This window comes from Motacilla alba, chromosome 15 (genome assembly GCF_015832195.1).
Source record: "Motacilla alba alba isolate MOTALB_02 chromosome 15, Motacilla_alba_V1.0_pri, whole genome shotgun sequence".
NCBI classification, from domain to species: Eukaryota; Metazoa; Chordata; class Aves; order Passeriformes; family Motacillidae; genus Motacilla; species Motacilla alba.
The window spans coordinates 7642277-7660441 of record NC_052030.1 but is presented as its reverse complement, the minus strand read 5'-3'; the positions used below and the strand labels follow the sequence as shown (position 1 = coordinate 7660441).

General features: G+C 47.5%; 1 protein-coding gene across 17 annotated transcripts in view; it reads left to right on the top strand.

Annotated features, from left to right (window-relative positions):
- The first annotated feature begins 1840 nt into the window (after positions 1 to 1840).
- FBRSL1 (fibrosin like 1) overlaps positions 1841 to 18165 on the top strand; it is a 507461-nt gene continuing 491136 nt past the window's right edge. For 7 of the 17 annotated variants that reach the window (XM_038152196.1, XM_038152191.1, XM_038152193.1 and 4 more), the window contains exon 1: positions 1845 to 2958. In XM_038152196.1, coding sequence (XP_038008124.1) covers positions 2665 to 2958 — 294 coding nt within the window. In that variant the 5' untranslated portion in view covers positions 1845 to 2664. Of the gene's footprint in view, positions 2959 to 18165 lie in introns of all 17 variants that reach the window. The other 10 variants (XM_038152199.1, XM_038152190.1, XM_038152198.1 and 7 more) reach the window with 4 other exon arrangements.

Genomic DNA, 18165 nt, shown 5'->3' with positions numbered 1-18165 from the left:
TGAGGCATGCAATGCATGACTGACTATTTGCATTAAGAGGCTTTGCACTACACAGGGGATTTCTACCTTTGGTTTTAAATGGCTTAAATTTAAATGACGTTTCTATGCTACATTTTAAGAGGATGATATTCATTTTAGCACTTGTCTAAGTAGGGTAGGGCAATGCTGTTGCCAGACACCAGAAGCCCTTCTCAAAGAGCCTGTTTGGGCCAGGTGAAAGGGGGTTCATTTTTGACTGCTCCATTTTTACAATTCGATCAGGAACATAAGAAAATGGTGGGAAAACAGGCATTGAATTGCCCACACTGAAACCTTTGATGAGTGTGTTAGACATGCAGCTGCCAGCCTGCCACTTCTGAGGCCACCAGCCTGAGGAAACCACCATCCCTGGTGATGGCTGAGCTGGAACACAGTGGGAGCAGGTAACAGGAGATTTTTTTGGCTTCTCTTACTTCCACAGCTCCCACTAACTCTGAATCTCCTTCATGTTTTTTTTTTTTTCCCTTATACATGAATCTCAATGGATTTCTTTAGACTTTATTTCACAACATCTTTCTAACAGCTACCCCCCAGGGAAGGTGAAAGCAGCTGAAGAAGTATGGAATTAAGGTGAGTCAGTCCAACGGAGCAAAGCCAGCCCCACACAAGGAAGAGAGTACCCAGAAGTGATGGTAGCATGCTGCAATATCTGACCTGGTGCAATAAAAGGTGATAACAGGAGGATTAAGTCCTGCTACCATTGCGATATGTAGGACTGCCCTGTGCAGGAGCCCTGATCCAGGCACACCTTCCTCAGTGCTGTCCTTGGCACTGGGCACTGCACAGCTGCGCAGTTGGCCCACCAAGGCAGTCCCTGTCCCAAGGGAATGCCTGGGCACCAAGCCTTTGGCCAGGCAATGCTGGAGAGAGGAGAGGGCCTGAAACTGCAGGGAATCAAGAAAGGAAACAGCCCCCTCCCGCATTGCAGAGCCCAAATGAAACCTCAACAGGATGAATGGATGGGGAGCAGGGGCTAATGAACAGGGTCTCCTGCTTCCATCTCCATGAGCCTTAACCCTCGATTCCCTTACACTGCTCCACGTCCCACCTACAGCTCCCATGTCCTGCACCCTCAGCACCAGCTCATTTCCCAACTTGTCCCTTGACACACGGATTGTTCCCTAGCTCATCCCTCTGCTCTCTCCGTGTCTCTCAGCTCTTCCTGTGCTCCTCAAGTTGTCCTGAACCCTAAAGTCATCCCTCAGCCTGACCCTCGGTTCAGCGCTTAATCCTCAACTCGTCCCGCAGCTCGTTCCCTGTCCCTGGCTCACCCTCCGACCCCCAGCTCACTCCTTCCCCCTGGGCTCATCGTTTGACCCCCGGCCCATCCCGCAGCTCAGCCCGTGTCCCATCGCTCGCCGCAGCTCGTCCCCTGTCCCCGGCTCCCCTCCATCCCCTCGGCTCGCCCCTTCACCCCCTGTCCCGGCCCGCGGCGCTGCCCCCTCCGCGTCCCGGGGCAGGGCGGCCGCGGGGCGGGAGCCGGGCCGGGGAAACTTTTCCCGGGGGCTGGGGCGGGCGGCGGCGGCCCCGGCCCGCGCGGAGGGGAGGCGAGGCGGCGGCGGGGCGGGAAGGAGGAGGAGGAAGGGGGGGGGCCGGGGGCACGGCCGGGCCTGCGCCGGGGAATGACGCGCAGCTGGCAGCCCTGCTCATGCGCGGCCGGCCGGGCGGTGCTAGCGCCGCGTCCCAGCTCGGGGAGAATGGGGCGGCATCCGGGCAGCGCCGACTGAGCGGCTTCTGGGGGCCGGGGCTGCGCCGCGCCGCGGGCGGCCGGGCTGGGGCGGGCGGGCGAGCGCCATCCGGCAGCGGGCGGCGGCGGCGGGGGCGCCGCGCCGCGCCGGCGGGGGGCTGCGAGCCGCCGGCGGCGCCCGGCGAGGAGGGGTCGGCGGCGGCGGGCGGCGGCGGCGGCGGCGGCGGGCGGCGGCGGGGGCTGCCCAGGGATTGTCTCGCTCGTTCCGCGGCAAGAAAGTTGGGCGGCGAGCGCGGCGGCGGCGGCGGCCCCCCCGGCGGTGCGCGGCGGCCGGAGCGGGGCCCCGGAGCGGCGCTGCCCCCGGGGAGGGGGCGCCGCGCCTGGATTATCCCGAGCTGGGTCGAGCCTCCTGGATCTGCCTCTCTCCTCCGCGCCGAGTGAATCCGAGGTGTCCTCGTCCTGATCCAGATAAATCTTCCCCCCCTTCTCTCTTTTTTTTTTTTTTTTTTTTTCCTCCCCTCCTCTTCCCGTCGTTGCTTTTTTTGGGGGGTGGGGGGAGGCGGGGGGTGGAAATTTGTCAAGGTCATTCCGTGGATTTAATATTTTTTGTGTGTGTGTGCCGCTCGCCCCACCGCCACCGCCACCCAGCCTTGCTCTGTGGATTATCATCGCCCTGGATCCGAGGCTCTGAACAGCAGGATTTTTTTGTTGTTGTTGTTGATTTTTTTTTTAATTATTACTATTATTTTTTAAGGGCTCCGGGGTTTGGAGAGGGGAAGCGGTGAGTTGGAGGGGGGCGACTTTTCTCTCCCCCCGCGCCCCCCCCACTCCCACCCACCCCCCCCTCGCCCCTGGCCTTCTCATTTTCATTTTTAAAATTTTTTTTAATTATTATTTTTATTATTTTTAAATTTTTTTAATTTGCTTCTTCTTCGGCGATGGATGGGAAAATCCGGCAGAGCCGGAGGTCGAGGTCGCAGCGGGACCGCGTGCGGCGGCGGGAGGCGGCGGCCCGCGACCCGCGGAACCAGAGCCCTTCCTCGGGCTCCGAGAAGGAGCCGAGCCCCGGCAAGGAGAACGGCGGCCAGAACTGCACCGCCCCGCGGGGCCCGCCGCCCGCCGCCCGCGCCGCTCGGCCCCCGCGCCGCCGCCGCCGCGAGTCCAGCTCCCAGGAAGAGGACCTGATCGATGGCTTCGCCATCGCCAGCTTCAACACCCTGGAAGCGCTGGAGGTAAGAGCGCCGGGGCCGGGGGCTCTGCCCTCCCGCGGGGCGGGGGCTGGGGCGGCGGGGAGGAGGGGGGGGGTGGTGGTTGGAAGGGAAAAGGAACGGGGGAAAAGAAAAAAAAAAAAGGATTTGAGAAAGGAAGCGCGGCGCTTTCAGGCTGCTGAATTTTGCAAATAGCAATTAACGTGCATTAATCCTGGTGTCAGCCCGGGGGGATCCCGGGGCTGCGGTCAGGAGGGTGCCGGGCCGGCCCCGGTGATCGCGGCTCCGCTGGCAACTTGCTGCCCCCCCTCTCGTGGCTCCTTCCCTCCCCCGGTCCCCTCCTCTGCCCGGCTCCGGCCGGTGTTCGCCATCACTTCGGGCAAGTCCAATGTTTGTTTGGGGTTTTAATTGGCTGCAAAATATTCCTGGCGTGTTGGGATGGTCCGGCATTGTTGTGAATGGTGGATCTTCCCCCCTCCCGCCCTCCTTCCTCCCACTCCCCCCTCCTCCAGCTCGGGAGTTTGTGTTTGCATTGCCAAAATGTTACTTTATCTGTCTCCGGAGATTGTTAGCAAATGGCTAGTGTTTGACATTTTGTGGAAAAGAGATGTTTAAATGGATAATAATCCCTCGGTTGTAATTCCCATTTTTGAAGTAATTGAACAAATTCTTCATCTCTTGTTGACTGTACATATTTTTCTGGTGTTAATAGGCTGGCAAAAAATATTGCTTGTCTAACTTATTACAAACAATATTTGCTGAGCAAATACTGCCTGCCTTGTCTGAGCTAAGTTAAGCAGAGCAGGAAATTTAATATTTTCAGAGGGGCATTGACAAACTATGACTTTGGCTTTTGATTTTTGTTTTGTTTGTGTACAGTTGGAAGTAGTGAGTTGTCGAGAGGGAGCACCTCACAAGTTGCTTGTTGGGTGTAATAACTTGAATTCCCTGTAAATATGAGAAGTTCTGGGGCTTTTGCCCACTTTCTTTGACACACCATGGTGGAAACGTGGGCAAAGTTTTGGGTGCTCTCCCTGCTTTGGATTTCCTGCCACTTGGGTATCTGTTAACCTGTGTTACAGCAGTGAAGAGTTCTGCGTGGGCTAATGAATTCTCTGATTTGCCCTGGGGTCTTTAATGTCTTGGGCTCAGACTGTGAGGTCCCATTTTGTTCGTGGGCTCTGCTGCTGCCCAGCCCACCCCTCCTGCCACGCAGGCCTCTGGTGGCACCGTGGTTCTCTGGAGGTTTTTGCCTGTAGGACCGACTCCTCAGAGTGCCAGAGGTGGTCCCTGTGTGCCCCTGGAGGTGTCAGTGGTGGCCTTGGCCATCTGCCCTGGTGGCAGAACCCTTGCTGGGGGAGCCGGGGGTTCTGCTCAGCAGGGACATTTAGCCCAGCCGTCCCTGAGCAGCTCTGGGTGTGCAGGTGCTGGAGAGGCAAGAAGGTTTGTGTTGGCTTGGTGATGGCTGTTTTTTGCCTTTTTGTGCTGTCATTTGTGGGGTGTTGTCCTGACTGGAAAGCTGACTACTTTGTATATGCAGAACTGATAATGAGCAAGCAATCTGCTTTTGGGTGCCTCTAAACCAAGCCCTAGACCTGTCTGTATAACCTTATTTTTTTTTCTTGGGCATGCTCTTAGTCAAATATGCATCAGCAGATAGGTCCAATTAAACCCCTGAGTCTCTACTGAGCTGTCAGGGAAGAAAGTAAAATTCATCTTCCTGCAGAAATTTTCTACCATGATGAGCACATTATCAGGAAATAGAATTCAAATGGTAGTGCAGTCCCTCCAGGCTGACGGGGAAAACTCTGGGCTTTTCAGATGGGGAGAGCCTTGTTATTGAATCAGCCAAACCTTGATAATAAGGTACACAAGGGTAAAAAGTGACCTTAAATATCTGCTACCCCAAGGTACTTCTGTTTGTGGAAGCACTTCTGGTTTTTCTTTACAGAGAAAAAAGTCTTTACAAAATGATCCACTTTAAAATTCTTGCAAAAAACTTTGGTGCCACCTGAAATTAACCCATTTCTACTGTATTTACGAGCATGTACAAGAACAGCTTCCAGAAATTAACCGATATCTACTATGTTTACCAACATGTCTGAGAATACCACCTGAAATTAACCTATTTCTAGTATATTTACCAACATGTACCAAAACACTTTCCTGAAATTATCTGATTTCTACTCTATTTACCAACACGTAAGAGAACACCACCTGAAATTAACTGATTTATAGTGTATTTGCCAACATGTTAGAAAACGACATGGTGGTTGACATCTCAGAGGGAGAAGTGTGAGCAGAATTCACCTCTTTCACACCAACCAGGTGCATTTCCTAAATCCCTGTGAAACTGAAAGAAGAAACCACTCTACATTGTGTGGATTTTTCCCTGCAGCACTACCTTGGTGATGTTTGGCAGAGTCATGCAGCAGCAAGGGAAGGGGATGGTTGAGGCAAAAGCACTTTTAAGCAGTATATACCCATGGAAATGACTGAAATGGCAAGGTCATTTTGTGTGGTGTGGAGCTGTGTTCTCTGGTGAGCTTGACTGCAACAGGTGGTTTTCTTCTGCTTTGGAGGAAATCTGTATTTTGGTGTACATTGGTTTTTTTTTTAAAAAGGATTTAAAATCTGCTGTAATGCTTTTTAAAAAAATAAATAAGAATTGAAACCTATGCCCATGAGGGGGAAGAAAGTGTAGAAGTGAGTATATGGCTTAGGGACAGTACTGAACTAAAAAAGTATTTTATTTAGTTTTTTAATCCTAAAATGAGCTTTTGTTGCTTATGTGGTAGTTCATTGTGGTATTCTAGGTAGGTTTGTTTCTTGATGTTACAATGGTCTCTGATTGGGTTTAATAGAATAGCCAAGGCTTGGGTTTCCCCTTGGAAATGAAATTTCTCAGTGTTTAGGTGGAACTTAATGGTAAAATCATCTGGGAGAGGTAAGGTGGTTTTTGGTTTGTTTTTCTTTGTATCTCACCATATTGTAAATTCCCCTTCCCCACTGAAGGAAATTCTCACTGCTGGTGTTCCTGTAAATAAAGGGTGCTTTATAGAATAAATGTATGTACTCTTCCTTTGTGTTGACCTGGCAGTATGAGCAGTTAAGGTTAATACTGAAGGATGGCTTTGAGGTCTCCTTTATCTTTCTGGTGTGAATTTTAAGCATTTTAGATTTTAACTCGTGGCAATGTTTCCTTTGGCAGTTGTCATCTGAAAACCACGTGTCTAGTTTCGGTGATACTTGTGACTTATCTGTCTCCTATCCTACCATCTTCCAAATAAAGACTGAGTTGATTATATATATTTTTTTTAAATAAAGTAAAAAAGAAAAAAGAAAGCCCCACAGACACACAAGCAGCAGCCTCTTTCTGTGTATAAGAAGTTAAAACTTCTCCTTTCTCTTCCTTCCCCTGGATCTTCCTGTGTAAATCCAGCTCAGGTTTCATGCAGTTTGGGGCTGATGTGTGTGTAGTGGTGTTTTATTTGGGGCTTTTTAGTACCCGGCCACTCACCACCACTTTGGACTTAGCCTGGAAATGTAGTTTGCTCTGACCCCTTGGCTGGAGGTGGTCAGTGCGGCTGTCAGCTGCAGGAAAGCCATCAGGAATGGGTGCTGTGCCAGGGTCAGGAAGGCTGGCGGGCTGAGGAAAGGGGGATTTCTGCCCTCCTTCCAAAATGAATGGTGTGGATGTGAGCATGTGTGTATATTCATTACGTGCAGATGAAGCTGCTAATTATTCTTGAAGGTGATTGGTGAATCAGAGCGAGAGAATCTAAATGAGTGAGTCGGTAGTTGAGGGCTCTCTCTGATCATAGCTGTTCCTTTCAAGTATGAAAAACAGCGCTAAAAGGGAACTTCATCAGAATGTTAATGAATGCGATCTTTGAGAGCAATTGTTCTCCCAAAGTAGTTGAAAAGACAAGGGGTTGTGTTTTCTTTTTGGCTGTTGTTTATGATTTTTACAGATTCCAGCAAAGCTTTGGAGCCCTGAATGGAAATTTTAACTTTCTTGAGGAGGGTGTGCATGTGTGTACGGGTTTTTTTGAGGAATGTTTAACCTGTTTATAGAATCTGGTGGAGAATCCGTGCTCAGACGTGTGTGGAGCGTTGTGTAGGAGCAGATCCCCGAGCTGAAAAGGGGCAGACCTTGACTCGGTGCACGTGGGGTTGAAGTGGAGATGCTGCCCTTACAAGCCGAGCTGGGGCCCAGCTGTGCCCCAAGGAGATGAATGATGCTTTACCCACTCTCACTGTTCGTATCCAGAGGTCTGGCAGTGCTGCCTCACAGTCCCTTCTCTGCTGCTCCTGCCTCAGTGCAGCAGAGTTTAGAGAGCCTATTGCTCCTAGCAGACTTCTGGACAAAATCCATGAGTTCTCCAGCTGTCATCTTGATAAGGCTGTTTTCACATGTGTGCTGTACACTGTCCTGTTACTGCTGCTCTGATCTCTCATTGATAAGAAAACCAATGTATTTAACTGCAGCTTCCTGTTCCAAGGGGTTAGCTCCACTGACCTAGCAATGGAACTTCTGATTTGTCACCATCTCTCTCTATGCCTGCTTTGCAGCTTAGATTTTTCCATAGCTAGCTTATGTTTTAATACAAGTTTCTAGATACTTAAGTATTTTTTCCTTCTGCGTACTTGTCAAGTGATGGTGTATCAAGCTAGCATTTCTGATGGCCAGTTATTCCTGTTTAAAAGTGCTTTTAACCCCAGGAAAGCTAATGATTTTCTGGATGATGCTCTAAAGGCTCTAAATGCCTTTTGGTTTTCCTGAAGGCTTGCTAGTCTCCATTGATTTGTTCTAGCTGTTGATTTTCTTTTTTTTTTTTTTTTTTTTTTTGCATCTTGTCTGAAGCGGGTACTTAAGGTATCTTTGTTGTTGTTGAGGAATCAGAGGTGATTAAAGCAGAGGGGGAGAGCTCTGGAAAGCCTGGAGGATCTGCTCAGCTGGGCCAGGAGCTGGGGGGAGCAATGCTCCCTGCAAACCCTGGTGGAGTGGTGGTGGGCTGTGGTGAGGAAGGATCCAGCTCTTCTGCTGGGTGGGGAATTCTCTGCCTCGTGGGTGAAACCTGCCAGGGTTCAAGGAGTGATGGGGTGCATGGCAAGTGCAGCCCCTGCCTGGGGCCATCCTGCAGCCAAGGTCAGGGCACCTTTAGTGCTGCAGGGTGTTGAAGAGAGGAGATTGCTTGGAAATCCCAACCAAGCCCAGGGGTCACACTCATCCCTACCTGAGGTTTCATTTTTAACTCAAATTGCACTTGATTCTATCTATCTGGGTGTTTTGGATGACCTTTTAATATCCTACCAGTGCTTCTGAAGTAGTTTCCCCTAGTATAACTGCTCAGGCTTTCTCGAGCACTCTGAAACATGGGGCAAAACATGAGGTGAAGTTTGCTGAAATGTCAAGTAGACCAAACATCACAAAGAAATTCAGAAGATATATTCACTTTTAAAATTAATTAGAATCTATAGTATTTTTTAAAAAATAAGGTACTCTGTATTGCACAGGTAAGATTTTTTTTTGTAATAAAAAGGATATAATAGAACTAGTGTTCCACTTCATTCAGGTAAGAAATGTTTACTTGCAGTAGTGCATTTGACTTCATGCCTAGTAAGAACTGAAAACTTTCCTGTACTCTCAGTATTGTAAGAAGATGCACTTTTTATCGTTTATCTCAGTTATTTCACAGAATGAGACTGAGTGTCACAATGCTACTTTCTGGGAAAATAGCAGTGAAGAAGGGAGCTGGGTAGGATGAGATCAGCCTGGTGTTTCATGTTGTTTCTTTGGTAGATCCCCGCTTGGTCTGCAGAAGGGCTGATGGTCATGTAACTGCACTCATGAAAAAATTCATTTTGGTACAGAGATGCAGTACTGTGGCTGGAGACACATTGATAGAAAGGCTTTGGGCTGGTTTGGTTTTTACCCCTTTTGCTTCCCTGCTTTTTTTGGGTGAGGTGTGGAATTCTCCAGGCACAGCCGCAGCAGGCTGCTCCCCTGTGTCAGGCTTTGCAAGCACACAGATCCCAAACTTGTGTGCACCTTGTCTGGGTGCAGCGCTGTCAAAATGTGCTTACTACTTCAGCTTCTCCAGCATCTGGGCTTTGTCCTGGTGGTGCAGGATGAGGGAATATTGTGTAGTTTGTGGTGCTGCAGCAAATACTCGAAAGAGAACAGTATCAGCAGAACTGAAACGCTGTTTCCTGCTTGATGCAGTTTGGGTTTTTCTAAAGTAAAGATTTGAAATACAGTGCGTAGGGTGTGCATCTTGGTATCGGTTGTAGGTGAACATCCAGCTCTAAGTGAGAACAATTTCCAATTCACTGCACTTTAATGCCTTCAGTTTATCATGGTAAATGTATAAAAGAGTTTTATGTAGGTGAAGTGGCTCTTGCTGTGTAAATATCTCCTGGCTCTACTGTGTTCAGCACAACGGGGGCTGTGGCTGTTCCAGCCATGCTCTTCAGAGAGGAGGGAGTTGGAGCACAGTGTTACCAGCCCTGGTCCATCTCCTCGAGAAATAGTCTCTTTTTCAAAACTAATGAACTATTAAGCATAGTGCTCTGATGCTGAAAGGAGAATCAGTCGTTATGTTCTAGACCCAGGAACGTTTCACATGGAGGCGAGGGTTAACCGGCTCCCGAGCCGCCCAGGCAAAACCGACCTGTGCGAGGTTGTCGGTCCAGTTCCTCTGGTGCGAGAGTTGTGAAAGCTGGGCAGGTACAAACTGCACCAGCTGTGGGGCTCCCACCTGCACCAGCCAGGCCAGCCGTGCCGAGCCCCAGTGACGGGCAGAGAGGCGAGTGTCACCCTTTGCAGCTTAATTATTTTGTACTGAGTGACTGGATGTGACGTGCAGAATTACCTGGCTAACAGGAGCACGGGGCAGCTGAGTGCACAGGGCTTGGATGATCCAGGATGAATGGAGAGTGTTTCCTTTGTAGCTCTGTCTTGCTTGGAGCCAAAAAGAGACTGAACTTGAACAAAAGTTGCATCTGCAAGGTCAGTGGTTGGCATGGATAAGGGGATTGAAGGGATCAAAATTATTTCCCTGCGCCACTGGCTGCAAAACATGGGCTTATGGCACCATTCCTGTCTCTCCCTTTGTGCTCAGAGCAAAGCTTTTTTAATCTTGTGCTGGCTATCTATAGTACCACACAAACGTGGCAATTTGAAGTTAAATGTTCTATTTTGAGGCTGCCGTGCACGGTCAGCAGGGCAAGGAGCTGTGCTTGGGCTCCTCTCCTCTGCCCACAGCCTGCCTTGCTCTCTCTTCTGCACAGGTTGTCATAGAGAGGAATTCAGAAAATACATATGCATGATGCAGTTGTGCCTGTAGTCTGAATGTGAAGCTCGTAGTGTTTGTGGTTTGATATCATTGTGTTACCTTGCCCTTCAACAGATGTTCTTTCTAGCTTCAGAAAAATAAGACAGTAATTGTTTGGTGTTTTGCTGTTTCCCCCCCCCAGTTTTAAATATAGATTGATTCGCTCTGGTGTTAGGGTGTCCCTGACCTAACCCGTACTTAGTGATGAGATGCTGAAGTTAGGAGCAGCCCAAGTTGGGAAACAAATGGTAATTCAGAGCTGCTGCCTGTTGGGTGGCTGCTGAAGGACACCAAGCTCGTTTCTTTAACCCCTCCTCTTCCTTACTGAAGCTGCAGCTTTTTTCCTGGGAGCTCTTATTTGTAGAGAGGAGCAAAAACCCCCAAAGAGTTTAAAGAAAAGCAACGTCTCAAAGCTTACAATGACATCAAGTGCATCAGATAATAAAATGCATTATTGCTGTTGATGCTTTGGTGGCTCTTAAATGTCTCTTGCACTGCTGTAGAAGAGGATGTGCAGCCTCTTAAGTCCATTTAGCCTGAGCACGTACCTGCACTCAGGGGGAGTGAGACTCAGGATGGTGTGCAGCTAAGAGATGTTTATGGAATCAGTCATACTTGATATAAAATAATTATGATGTTTTGACATCTTGTTAATAACTTGCAGCCATTGGAAGAAATGGAATTATGGCATTCTCAGTCCTTGATGGAACCTTGGCATTTCTTTCAGATTGTAAAATTAAAGAAGAAATGTGAAAGCCATTAAAATAGTTGGATGTGGGGCCTGGGAAAAATGATGGGCTGCTTAATTGAAAAAGTGTTTCATTCCAATTGAAGTTCATTCCAGTTCAGTTCTGCCCATTTCCTTGCATCTGTAATGGAGAAGGAAAAGGGCTGGTTCCCCCAAAATCTGTCTGTGAGAGCGTTTTGGGTGTCTCTTGGTTCTTCATCTTATCTGTGAATGAAGTGGAAGGAAATCCTAGCGAGCATTAGACATGAGAGAAAAGTCTTGTCACCTGTAATGACTAAAATCCCCTGAAGTGTTGCCAGCGTGTACTTTAGGAATCATATAATTATATGATTATTGAAAGAGACATAAAAGGCCTCATGGCAAAACCCTTAGAAAGGGGGAGGGAGGGAATCCGTATGCAAATAAAGATATGCAGAATTTGCTGTCTCTCTCTCTCTCTCTTTTTTTTTTTTTTTTCCTAGTTATTTTTCAGTCCAAAGCTCAGTAATTGCTTTTATGGGGATTACTTAATAAAACTGGGGCATGCAAAGGAGGGAGAAATTGTTTATGCCAAGTCACAGGGCTGGCTTGAAGTTCTAGGGAGTTGGAGTAAAAATGGATTTTTAAAAGTAAAACTGCAAAGTGGGTTTTGTGCTAAGAGCAAATAGCTATTTGTTGAAATGTTATCCTACAATAAAAGTGTTTTGTGGTCTGGCGGTTAAGCAGAGGGGTCCGGAAGTTGAGATAACGGGGTTTTCTTTCTGACTCCGCCACAAGTTTCCTCTCACGGAGCTCTGGGCAAGTCCTTTCATCACTGCCTGTGTCACCCTGGCTGTGCCACTGCTGGGCTACCTGATGGGAGCTGGATGTGCCACTCAGGGAAACTCCTGTCACCCCTGTGACGTGTGGGAACTGTCTCAAACCTGCCGTGAGTGCTGGGTCTGTGCATCACCAGGAGGTGATGGGAGAGCCTCTGATGTCAGAATCTCCTTGTACAAACTCCTAGGGAAATGTTTCTCCTCTGCCCCACACCAGCTGTGGGAGAGCCTTTCCTGTGGCACGTCCTGAGCAGTGCCATGCCCTGCTCTGGGCACTGCTGATGGTGCAAATGCAGCCTGAGATTTTCCTGAGCTCTAGTTCTCCTCTCAGAGCTAAAATACAGGCCTTGACTTCAGGCTTCTTAAGTTCCCCTAAGCTTCATCAGTCCTTACTGATGCTCTGGATTTATAATCTTGCTTCTCATAGCATTTACTAGGAAACTCTCCTGATGCAGAACAGACGTATCTCAAGAGAGGTTTTGTTGCAAGATAATCAAAAACCGCCTTTCATTTTTTTCTCAGGCTTAACTAAAGCACTTGGTGCATTTTAAAAAAGGGAAAAACCCTTGTCATACTGCTATTAGTGTTGAGTTACTGAGTATTTCGCAAGATCTGCCCAGGGAAGAACATCACCACTTACTCTGGTATTCTAGTTTGGCACTAAATAGTACAAAGTTGTGATACAAGTTTGCTGGTATGATTTTTAGCTGAAAATGACAATGGTTTTCCAAGCAGATGGATTTTATAACTTGCCTGCCATCAGCTCATCCATCAAACTCCACAGAGATCTGTACATTGGTATCAGTGCGCACATGGCAGTGTTGTTGATTACATCAAACAAACTGATAACTCTCTTGGAGCCCTGTTCCCACTCCCTGGGCAGCCCTGGGGTGGGTTTGGCAGTGAGGGGAGCCGTGGGGGTTTGTTCCCAGCCTGTTCTCACTGGCAGCGTGGAGCTGAGCTGTGTCCCAGCCCCTGTCCGTGCCTGTGCAGGTGGCTGCAGCTGCAGGGTCAGTGTGACTTGTGCAGGGAGGGACACAGGCACTGGTGTTCCCAATGCTGTTTGTGCTGGGAAGAGGGGTGATGAAACACGAGCAAGAGCCTCTGGGCCGAACAGGGTCTGGAACTTGGTTTCACACAGCTCTTTCATACTCATACATGACTTTTCTTCCACGTTGCTGGAAGATGCTAAGCCACACAGAGGGTGTGACTTGGAAATTAGTTTTAGCTGCATCTAGGCAAAAGTGATTGCAGGGCTCAGTCAGAAAAGGTTCCCATGCTCACTACTAAGTCACCTGTACAACTTTTAGGCTTTCTGCAAGGAAAGATGCTCTTTTAAACAGATGTTGGATAGAGGAGCCCCATGTTAACGTCAAACATAATTTACCCTGGTTAGAAGATGAGCCTGTGTTCTGGCAGGGGTGGGACAGGCTGTTTCCAAACCAGACGTTATGGAACTGCTGTAACTGGGCCCGTGCAAACTAATGCAAACTCCCAGGTGACACCTCAGACAAACAGCTATATGCAGTTGGTTTGCTTGGTAGGTTCCCAATAATTATTGTTGAAGTTGGACTTTTCTTAAGAGAAGAAAAAAAAAGAAAAAAAAGAAATAGTTTACACAAGCTGTTTCCAGAGAAAGCAGCTTTGGTTTCTTACCTTCAGCTGTGTTATGTCCTGAGAAACACATGGATGGGTTGTGGAGTCTCTGAGTGTGTTGCCTGGTTCTCCTCTGCCCAGGAGATGCTCAGGGCTGTATAATTATAAGTTGCTGGTCTCCAAACACTGTAGCTCTTGTGCCACAGCTCTGAGGCCTGGACCGTGAGATTATTAATATCATTTCCTGTGGTTATTAGGATGTGCTGTGCTGCTCAGGTGGAGCAGGCATGTGTGGGTTTCCAGGGGAGGCTGTTCGAGCCTGGCTCTCGGGCAGGAGCGAGGGCTCTGCTTTCCTGATCGGCGCTTCCTGCTCAAAGTGTATCCCTGGATTTTCTTTACCGCTGCCAAAATAAATGCTGCAGACAATCCAGGGCCAGCAATGTCATCATCATCAGGTTACTGAGTTTCTGCCTGAAGGTCAGCTAGCTGTGACTGCTACTAAATAGCTGTTTGCTGATATGGTGTCTGCAATCCTACACCACGCCTGGTGGCACGTTTTCAGGGGAGTTTTGGCATGGAGCTGTGTGGCCCAAACAGGACCATGTTTGATGATGACTGTAAGGTTGATACAACCTGAAAAGATACTAATTTGACCTAAAAAAGGACAGAGTATAAACTGTGTTTGTCTGTCTTAAGTACAATGTGCTGGCCATTCCAAAAATGGAATTAATTTGTTTTGCTGTCCTCCTGTGGCACAGGATGGGGTCAGCACCTGGGGTGGTCTTGAGCAGCGTGGTGAGATGCTGTAATGCAGAGCATGTGTCAGCATCAGGGCTGGTAAATGGGCAGCTTCTGGTGTTTCCTGCAGACAAATCTTGTCTTCCCTTGGGGTGCTCCTTGATTTGTTCTTTTGTGTGCTTCTGATTATCTGCTAGTTACCTGCAGGTGAATTTTCACTGTTCAGTGCACTTACCTGGACAAAAAGGAGCAGCTACTGAAGAGGGGGAATAGATTTTTGTCTCAAACAAAAATGAATTCTCTTTGTTCTTTTATGTCTTCCTCCTTTTGTGCTCGTGTGTGTTAGAATTCCCATTCCCTGTTTATATATGTTTAGCAGATGAAGTCACTGGTGTTTTCTCCCAGTATTACCTTTACAATGTTATGAACATAAGCAGAATGTGATTATTCACTGAGTCTCTGCTGAATACTGTAGGAATAATGGGTCTGTGCCTAAAGCATAAAGCCAGACACATAAAGCATGCTGTAAGAATACAGACATGGGGGGAAATGCAAAGTGTAGCTTCTTTTACAATTTTGCTGGAGCATTCCAGTACTTATTTTGAGTTAGGAGGAGGTTAATCATGATGTAAGATTGGTATTTTGATGTGAGGGAGCAGAAAGTGGGGAGAGTGTGGGGGTCCCTTCCCACCATGGGAATCTGTTCCCTGGGAACAGTGACAGCTCCCAGCAGTGCACCTTAACTGGTGTGCTTCTGGAGGTGAGAAAACACGGGGGGAAAGAATCACCTGGCTTTGTGTCTTCATGGGGATCAAGCCTTTTCAAAAAGAGTAAATTTTGGTATCTTTCAATATATTCCTGATGCTGGTGAAAGGAACAAAAATAGGCTGTGGAGGTCTTCCCACCTGGTGCATCCCTTTGGCTCTGCCTTCCCAGGCAGCTGCCAAACGAGAAACTTTGGGACGTCTTTTTGCAGGTACTTTTCAGGAAGGTCAGAATTTGGGTTGCAGCTGAATACAAAGTAAAACCTTTGATGTGATGTGCAAAAATGTTTTTGGACTTTCTCATTCTTCTAATGATACATTGCCAAGCTTCAAAGTTGAATGAACTTTAAATATCACCTCTGTTTAGCAGCATTTGAACTTTGTTTTCTACTTCCTTCAGCCTCAAAAAAGAAATAATATTGTGTCCTCTTTAGGCTATGGCCACTAAAATGGTGTTTGTCTCTATTGTTAAAAAAAGAATGTGAATCTGGGTGCCTAATTACCCAGTGCTGCTCCTTTTAATTTTGAAAGTTCATTCTTTGCCCCTGCTCTTTTTAATGTAGATTTTCTAAACAGCATCTAAAAATGTGTGTCTAAAAGACCTAATTAGTGTTGATATTTCAATATCTGAGCTTATAATTTAGCTTTTTTAATAGGGCACCTGGGTATCAGCACTAAATATGAAGAAAATTGAACCTATCCCAAAAGCAAGTGCATGTAATTTTAATTGGAGATGGGGGAAGAAATAACCCTTAAACTTCAGACTGAATTATTTGTTTGGGAACACTTGGAGCATGTCCAGGGAGGGAGGGGGGAAAAATGGTATTTAATTAATGCTTTACTACTACCATGCTCACTTAGCTTTATGGTTTTAGAAACGTTTGCCTAGGCAAAGTGGTCCTGGCCGAGGTGGATATCTGTTTGGTTGATATTTTAAGTCTGATGCAGCATTGTTCACACCTTCTTGGAATGTGAGACAGGAATAAACGGGAAACCCAATCTCCTTAGCACCCTGAGTCACACAGACAGGCCGTGCTCTGAGACAGGGATTTATTTCATGCATGGTGGCCTAGACATGAAACAAATGTGTAGAAAGGGGAATTATGTAGAATTGAAAGTGACAATTATGCAAACATTCCAGTTGAGGAAGAAGTAAATTCTTCTCTTTTTCCATGTGCTCAGCTTCAGAGCTAACGAGCAGCCTCTTGGGGGTTTTGCTCTGTGTGTTTGTATCTGTCATATCTCTCTCATCTCTCTTGCTTCTTGTTCTTTTTTTTTTTTTTTTTTTCTGGTTTGACCTTATTTTCCCTTTTGTTCCATGGAGTCATTCAATCTTTGTACTGCCGGGTTTGTTTACCTTGCCAGAGGAAAATGTTAGCACCCTTCCATTTAGGAGCCCAGGGCTGCTGTACAGCCCAGCACCGTGGCCTTCCTCCCTCCCTGGGCACAGGAACACGGTGACTGATGGCATCCAAATCCCTTTATTCAATTGTTTTTTTGCTTTTAAAGGGAGTAGAAGCTGGTGAGAGAAGAAACAAGCTGTGAAAATAGCTCTGTGTTTAGATGGACACCCTTTTGGAAAGCTAAACAACTCGATCTTCCACGCTGCTGGGTAATTCCCATGCTTGCAGGAACAGGGGGAGAGCGAGCAGGGAGCTGGGGCTGTGACCACTTTAATCTGACATAAGTATGTGTTTTTGCTGAAGGGGATGGTCCTTTCCTGCCCTGGCTGCTTGTCCTGATTACCTCCCTTGTGCCAGCACTAGCATTTATGCTGCCAGGAAAACGAATTCCCTGGTTGCCTGATCTGGCTCGCTGCACAGCCACGCAAATGCCCTTCTGGCACAGGGGAGGAGGGCATGCAGAGCAGATGTGTATTGATTAAAGAAACCATGCAAATGTGGCCAGAGCCTTTGGAGCAGGATTACAGCTACATGTTCTTCCTGTGTTTCAGGTCGTCTTCCAAGTGCGCTGAAATGAGTAGTGTGGAATGATGGTTGTGCTGGAGTGACTCTGGTCTTGGTTAAGCTTCTGAAGTTGGTCATATACGGGGTAATGGGGAGTGGCTGAGGGTAGAAGGGATTACTGGGAAAGATAAAACCTTACTTGCAAGTTAATTGCTCTGAGAACACAGTTTCTACCTTGTTTTCAGTGATTAGTTTCAATGTGACAGGGAGAAAGAGGAGGCAAGCTTTTTTGTGCTTGGCTGGTTGCTCGGAGGGGATGAGGTATCTAACCCTTTTGATGGCAGAAAGTTAAAAGCAATTCAGTCTGTAAATGGCATTTGTAGCTCTGTTCACACAATAATTCTTCCTTTTTATCCTTCTGTTATTTTTTTTCTCCTGCTGTCTTTCTTTCTGTACCGTATCCCATGCACGTGTTGTATTAAGGAGAAGCCTGTATTGGATATTAAATCTAAAGAGTGGGGGAAGAAGGAGCTCTTCTAATCAGCATCATTTTCCCAGCTGTAATCCCACAGAGGGATTGAAGAAAGTGTCAGGAGGATAAGATCAGTGTTTGAGCCCAGCTAAATGCTGGCTCTGCTGCGTGAAAATGGCTTTAATGGAGCTTGGTTGTGTGGGGAGAAAATTGCACGTAAATTGTGCAAATTTCTCAATAAAAAGCATTTAATTGCCCTAAAAGAGTGGGAGGGCCCTTCTTGTGTGCACATTGGAGACTTCAGTGAGCATAAGTAACCTCTGTGGCACAGCAGTCATTGACCTTGTCAAGCCCTGCCATCAGAGGTCATGTGTGGTGAAGTGGGTTGCCACAGGGGATTAGCACATCTGGGCAGAGGGTTTTTCCTTCTGAGCCTGAGCACACCAAATCCCATCTCCAGCAGCACACATGGAGTCATCAGAGAGCACAAGGAGCGAGGGGATGGGAAGGCACCAGCCAGAAGAGCAGTGAGAAACCTCTCTGGAGCCAGGGGCTTTCTTGGCCCCAGCTGCATGAGAAAGAACACTTGGTTACACCACAGACTCCCAGCTCCAATGAGGAGAGGGTGGACTTGAAAATTAACCATAAGACCCCACAAACTTGCCTTGGTTATCTCCTAATGAGATAGTTTGAGCACAGAACTGTCTTTTTGCCCAGGTTTCCCTTACAGCTTTGCACACACCAATGTACTTTTTGCATCCTACCTGCAGCTGTTGGTTTGGTGTGAGAGGTACAGTTTTATGCAGGAAGGAGGCTGACGTGCTTATTTACTGGGCTGAAAATATGCAGAGGATGATGTTTTGTTATGA